This window comes from Crocuta crocuta, unplaced genomic scaffold (assembly GCF_008692635.1).
Source record: "Crocuta crocuta isolate KB4526 unplaced genomic scaffold, BGI_CrCroc_1.0 scaffold217, whole genome shotgun sequence".
Lineage (NCBI taxonomy): Eukaryota > Metazoa > Chordata > Mammalia > Carnivora > Hyaenidae > Crocuta > Crocuta crocuta.
The window spans coordinates 8,304,626-8,310,813 of record NW_027532208.1 but is presented as its reverse complement, the minus strand read 5'-3'; the positions used below and the strand labels follow the sequence as shown (position 1 = coordinate 8,310,813).

At 41.7% G+C, this 6,188-nt stretch overlaps 1 protein-coding gene across 4 annotated transcripts; it reads left to right on the top strand.

Annotated features, from left to right (window-relative positions):
• The first annotated feature begins 2,825 nt into the window (after positions 1 to 2,825).
• MRPS17 (mitochondrial ribosomal protein S17) lies at positions 2,826 to 6,188 on the top strand. Of its 4 annotated transcripts, none has more exons than XM_077777929.1 (3): positions 2,826 to 2,888; positions 3,503 to 3,642; positions 5,222 to 6,188. In XM_077777929.1, the coding sequence occupies exons 2-3, from the start codon at positions 3,517 to 3,519 to the stop codon at positions 5,489 to 5,491; spliced, it is 396 nt and encodes a 131-aa protein (XP_077634055.1). In that variant the 5' UTR covers positions 2,826 to 2,888; positions 3,503 to 3,516; the 3' UTR covers positions 5,492 to 6,188. The 4 variants fall into 4 exon arrangements, with proteins under 4 accessions (XP_077634055.1, XP_077634052.1, XP_077634054.1 ...); XM_077777926.1 differs by having other exon boundaries at positions 2,840 to 2,963; XM_077777928.1 differs by having other exon boundaries at positions 2,851 to 2,901.

Sequence of the window (6,188 nt, the reverse complement as noted above, 5' to 3'; positions counted from 1 at the left end):
GATTACTTTTTACACATTAATATTTTATAATCAGTGCTGTATACTTTCTTTCCCTTTACATCAAAAGATGCATAATGTCTAGCTGACTTTTACTGATGACAAAATTAATTGGTGGTTCAGGTAGTATTAACGTGCTCTTTTTATTACCAAGTTCCCCATCAGTCTTTCAATGATTTTGTTAACATTGTTGATATTATTCATTATCCATTAGTTGTTGCAAAAAAATGTTTTCCAATTCTGTCATTCCTTATGTATCAATTATTTGGTCATTCTGAAATGCACTTTATATCATATTTCCTAATATATTAATTTCTTATATTTTTCAAATTATTAACTTGGTGCCCCAGGACTCTCCAAAAGCAATCAGAGGCTTTATTTTTAGGTACCATTATGAACAGATGGATTTTTATTTATCTTATGGTTTTCAATCCATTGCAGTTATAATTCTTTTATCCTCACATAATCTCATATTAATTCAGTCGAAACTCCTTCAGGTTGGCTTTTGACCTGACCCCATTCATCTTTAATAGCTTCCTTGATTTCTGACACAAGATGTCCCAAGTTTAACTCATACGTTTCCATTCCAGATGTGAAGTCAGTCATTTTTCAAGGATCCTTGGCTCCTTTTAGAGAATGTGCTTGGTACTGACTGCTTCTAGGTTTGCAGGCTTTCTAAGAAAGACTTTTATTGAGAAAAATAAATCATGAGTTCATACTGTATTTCCAAATTGAATTTAAGACTACAAGGTTTGGGGCGACTGGGTGGCTCAGCTGGTTAGGTGTACGACTCTTGGTTTTGGCTCAGGTCACAAATTCACAGTTCACGAGTTCGAGCCCCATGGGATTCTCTGTCTCCCTCTCTATCTGCCCCTGTCCCTCTTGCTCTCTCTCTCTCTCTCTCAAAATAAGGCTTTTATTTTGCTTCTTTGATTTTATTGTTATGTTTGAATTGTGTCCCCCCTCCCCAAGTGGGTATGTTGAAGCCCTAACCCCCAATGTGATGGTATTTGAAGGCAAGCCCTTTAGGAGGTATTTAAGATTAAATGAGGTCATAAAAGGATGGGGCTCAAATCCAATGAAATTAGTGTTCTTGTAAAAGAAAAGGAAGGGGCGCCTGGGTGGCTTAGTCGGTTAAGCGTCCAACTTTCGCTTAGGTCATGATCTCACGGTTCGTGGGTTCGAGCCCCGCGTCGGGCTCTGTGCTGACTGCCAGCTCAGAGCCTGGAGCCTGTTTCAGAGTCTGTGACTCCCTCTCTCTCTCTGACCCTCCCCTGCTCACGCTGTCTCTCTCTCTCCTAGAAATAAATAAAACATTTAAAAAAAAAAAAAAGCAAAGGAAGACACTCTCTTTCCCTGTGCACACACACACACAGAGGAAAGGCCATGTGAGGACATAGCAAGAAAGTGATCATCTGCAAGCCAGAAAAAGAGCTCTCATCAGAAACTGACCCTGACAGCTCCTCAATCTTAGACTTCTAGAGAAAATAAATTAATAAATTTAAATAAAAATAAATTAATTAATAAATAAAAGAACTGCGAGAAAATAAATTTCTGTTGTTTATGCCATACTCACACACACACTTACCTCCTCTCTGTCCCCTTGCTTCACATGGCCAATTTCCCAATCACATCTCCAACCCGCCTTCTCTCTTCCATTCTCACTGCTTCAATTTAGGTTTACACCATCCCCTGACAAAGCATCCAGCCTTCAATGTCTCCAACCTCTATTCTGCCTTCCAGACTCCTACCATAATGATGTTGAAAGCTAGCAAAAGTATTCATATCTTTCAAAGGCTTCTCATCACTTAGAAGAAAAAGTGAGACCCTTAACAAGAAATCCTTCCTAGTAGAGGCTTATCCCTGAGCAATTCCGATCCCTGCCATTATTTTCCTAACCCTATTTCCTGGTAGTATCAGACTCCTTCACACACTGTCTCTCAAACATCGAAATTTGTTTTTCAGGTGATCAAAGCCACATGATGTCAGTAGTTCGTTCATCCGTCCATGCCAAATGGATCGTGGGGAAGGTGATTGGAACAGCAATGCAAAAAACAGCTAAAGTGAGAGTGACCAGGCTTGTTTTGGATCCCTATTTATTAAAGGTGAGGAATGTTCCGATTTTCAGATGGCATTGATAAATCATCAACATGTTACAGGTTCTGAGCAGACAAACCATTTCCTGTCAATACAGATGCACTGAGCATCTGCTGATCTGTGGGTATAACAAAGTGAATGAATCATGGTTCATTCTCAAATTCTGAGGGCCCACACAGTTAATTTCAACTCAGTCTGATACCTGCTTTAGTCCTTCTATGTGCAAAGTACTGGGACCAGAATGCAGGACACCTGATTTCTTTCTTTCCACATTGCTGAAAGAGAGCATCCTCAAAGACATTTGAGCTGAATCTCAGAAAGGCTTTTCTCCATCTCACAGATATTGAGAAATAGTACCTAAAATCATATTAGGCACAAAAACCTACAGAAGTTTATCTTAAAAGCAGCTGAGGGGGTAGAATGCATTCAGCAGGGTCCAATGTTTCAGTGTTTAATGAATGAATGAGGTTCCTCTGATTTGGAAGGCCTTGTCCAGGCCTGGGAGCTTACCGGGAAAAGAAGAAATCGAACAGAAATAGTTAAATAAAAGACCGTAATGCTCCACGCTCCAGCCGTCCAGTGCGTGGAGTCGTACAACTCTCCTCGTGACCCGGCTCCACGGTTCTCTTTAAGGGGGAGTGGGCGGAGCCCTGCCCTTACGCCCGCCCACGGCTAAGAGAACACGCGGCCAATGAGAGGAGCGGTCCGGGGCGGAGCGCCTTGCAAGGGCTGACGTCATCACGCTTCGGCCGCCGACGCTCCGGCGGGCGTTCCGTAGGACACGCGTCTGGAAGGTAAAATCCGGAGGTGAGCGCGGTTTCCGCGCCGTTGTTGCGAAGAGTGAATTCGGGGACGCAAGGTGTCGCCGGGTGAGAGCCTGGAGGCGAGGAGAGTTGCCTGACCCTGGGGTTGTGCAGGGCGGGAGGATCAGTCACCCCCAGCCTTCCCCAGGCTCGGCGGGATGGACTCGGCATTACCTGATCAAGAAAGCAGCCTCAAGTCAAGGTCTCCTTCGGTGAGGAGTACACCCCGGCTGCTCCCCCAAGGCCTTTTGCGCGCCTTGGGGAGACGCAAGCCAGCGGAAGGAAAGAAAGAAGGGACGCCAGTAAAAGCCCACGTTTATTCGCGCTCTTGAGCGCCTTATAGGTTAAACCTTCCAAGCACTTCTGTGAGTAGACCCTGTTGTTATTTCCGTTTTGCACAGGGAGACACGGAGGCTTAGAGAGGTTAAAATGACAGCTTTGTAAATAGTATAAAGCTGGGAGGTTGGGTTAAGGAAATAGTGAGACGCTTAAGTGGTGATTCCAGAAGGCCAGCAAAAACTGTTTCTGACTTTCAGTTCTAGTAACAGAATTCCTTTGGTGAGTCATAACAAACAGAATATTAAACATCGAAATTTGTTTTTCAGGTGATCAAAGCCACATGATGTCAGTAGTTCGTTCATCCGTCCATGCCAAATGGATCGTGGGGAAGGTGATTGGAACAGCAATGCAAAAAACAGCTAAAGTGAGAGTGACCAGGCTTGTTTTGGATCCCTATTTATTAAAGGTGAGGAATGTTCCGATTTTCAGATGGCATTGATAAATCATCAACATGTTACAGGTTCTGAGCAGACAAACCATTTCCTGTCAATACAGATGCACTGAGCATCTGCTGATCTGTGGGTATAACAAAGTGAATGAATCATGGTTCATTCTCAAATTCTGAGGGCCCACACAGTTAATTTCAACTCAGTCTGATACCTGCTTTAGTCCTTCTATGTGCAAAGTACTGGGACCAGAATGCAGGACACCTGATTTCTTTCTTTCCACATTGCTGAAAGAGAGCATCCTCAAAGACATTTGAGCTGAATCTCAGAAAGGCTTTTATCCAAAGGACCGCATTTGGGGGAGTCATTCTCCCCATGATGAGTGGTATGTGGAAGTTTTTTTTAGCCTTATAGGGCATGACATTGTACAGGAAGAAGTAGTTTGGCAAGGTTGAGCCCAGAGCTTGACCCTAAGTAGGCATTGGCTGTTTTGAGTGAATGCGAGAACAGTGGAAGCTGGGCTGAGAAAGGCCTTTTATGTAGTAGTTTTGGATTTCATCGTATAAGCAAAGGAAAGACAGATTTGGAAACCTACAGATAGAGATGAGGTCGGGAGGTAAGGAAATGGGTAAGAAGGCTATTGCAAAACTCTAGAATGGAAATGATAAGAACCTGGACAGTCCTTGAAGCAATTGGAATGGAGTGGGAAAAGTGGATTTCAGAAAGAAGGGACAGGGTCCTTGATTTGTTAGATGTGGAAGAGAGGGCGGGGAAAGTGCCAAGGAGAGTTCTGCATACAAAGTTGGGCACACAGGTAGGTAGAAATGCTCTTTGTTATCTAGGATCAAAAACATAGGAGCAGAGGTGACAGGGTTAAGGGAAAGGGTCTCCAGATGAGTTAAAGAGCAGAATAAAGTGGTCTTTTATTAACAACAATACAGGAGCAAGCTGAAGAGTGACAGCCTAATCATTGGCCTAAGAGTCAGAAGACCTTAGGTGATTTTTGACTGTTGTTTACGAGCTGCGCACATTAGCAAACTCCAGAGCCTGTTTTCTCATGTGTACAATGAGAGCACCTTCTGCAGCAGGGTTGTTACGAGTATCTGTGGCTTGTTTGCAGTACTTTGAGCCAGGCATGGAGCTAAGTGTGGTGTATATATTTAGAACATTTAATTATCTGGATAACTTTAGAGGTACAGACATTGGAGCCTCATTTTATGTTGTAAAAAAACTAAGCTTAGAGTGATTAAGTGACTTGTCCCACATCACATAGCTAGTAGTGAGAGTAGCATGTTGGTAGGCTGGAGAGAAGGCTCCACTAGGAAGGAAGTGTTTAAATAGTGTAGAGAAGGATGATGATTAATAGACAAAGATCCTGAAGGTAGTAGGCTGGAGAGTTCACTCCATGGTCCACTCTGGGAAAGTCATTGCTGTTTTCCAGAAATTAAGCAGCTAATTTTTGTATTGGAAGCCTCCTAAAGTGTATTTTCTTTTTTTCCCAAGTCCCAGCTCATTTTCTGTGCATTACTTTTTATATTCTATGCTGCATTGTCAGATCACAGATGGGAACTACTGATTTGTTCCTACTTCTCTCAACAGTATTTTAATAAACGAAAAACCTACTTTGCCCATGATGCTCTTCAGCAGTGCACAGTTGGGGATATCGTGCTTCTCAAAGCTCTACCTGTGCCACGAACAAAGCATGTGAAACATGAACTGGCCGAAATCATTTTCAAAGTCGGACAAGTGATAGATCCAGTGACCGGAAAACCCTGTGCAGGAACTACCTACCTGGAAAGCCCAGTCAGCTTGGAAACCACCTGCCAAACCAAAAATCTAGAAGAACTGAATAGCTCTTCAGCACAGTGAAGGAAGATTAGAAGGAGCCAAAGGGAAAGATTTATAAGTTTGCTTTATAGAAAAAGAAATGTTTCTAAATTTCATTACAAACTGTCCAGTTTCTCTTCTGGTATTTATGGAATAGCTAAAAGTAAATGAAGTAAAGGCCTTGTTAAAATTTTCCATGAGTTTAAGGCCATGTTTCAAATTTCCTTTTCATTGGACATACTTCCCTCTTACAGGAAGTATACCTAGTAATCCCCTGCATTGTTTTGTAAGCTCGCTGTTTTAGAAGATGTATCTTTTTTTCATTCAACGGAATCTTGAATTTATCTTAGAATCTTTATTTGGGGAGGAAAAAACCTTTTGATATCTTAAAACAAAGAAGACTGCCAAAAATCAGTGAATATTTATTTTTGGTGGGATATATTAAGAGTTAATTAAAAATTTTTTCTTTGATTTAACCAGTTGCAAATGGAAATAATCAACAGTCTGATTGGGGTCAGACCTTATCAGATTAAATAGTAAGAATGTTGACACATAAAAATAAAACTTGAAAATTCTGTGTCACTTTTTCTTTTATCCTGTATTCTAGAGTATATTCAATAGGACTGAGTTAATAAAATCTGATAGTGATGAAATTGTAGAGTTCCTCATACTGTGCATTTGAGTTGGAGAGTTTGAGTTTTGTTGCTGTTTATTAATAAACTATGAACCTAGATTTTGA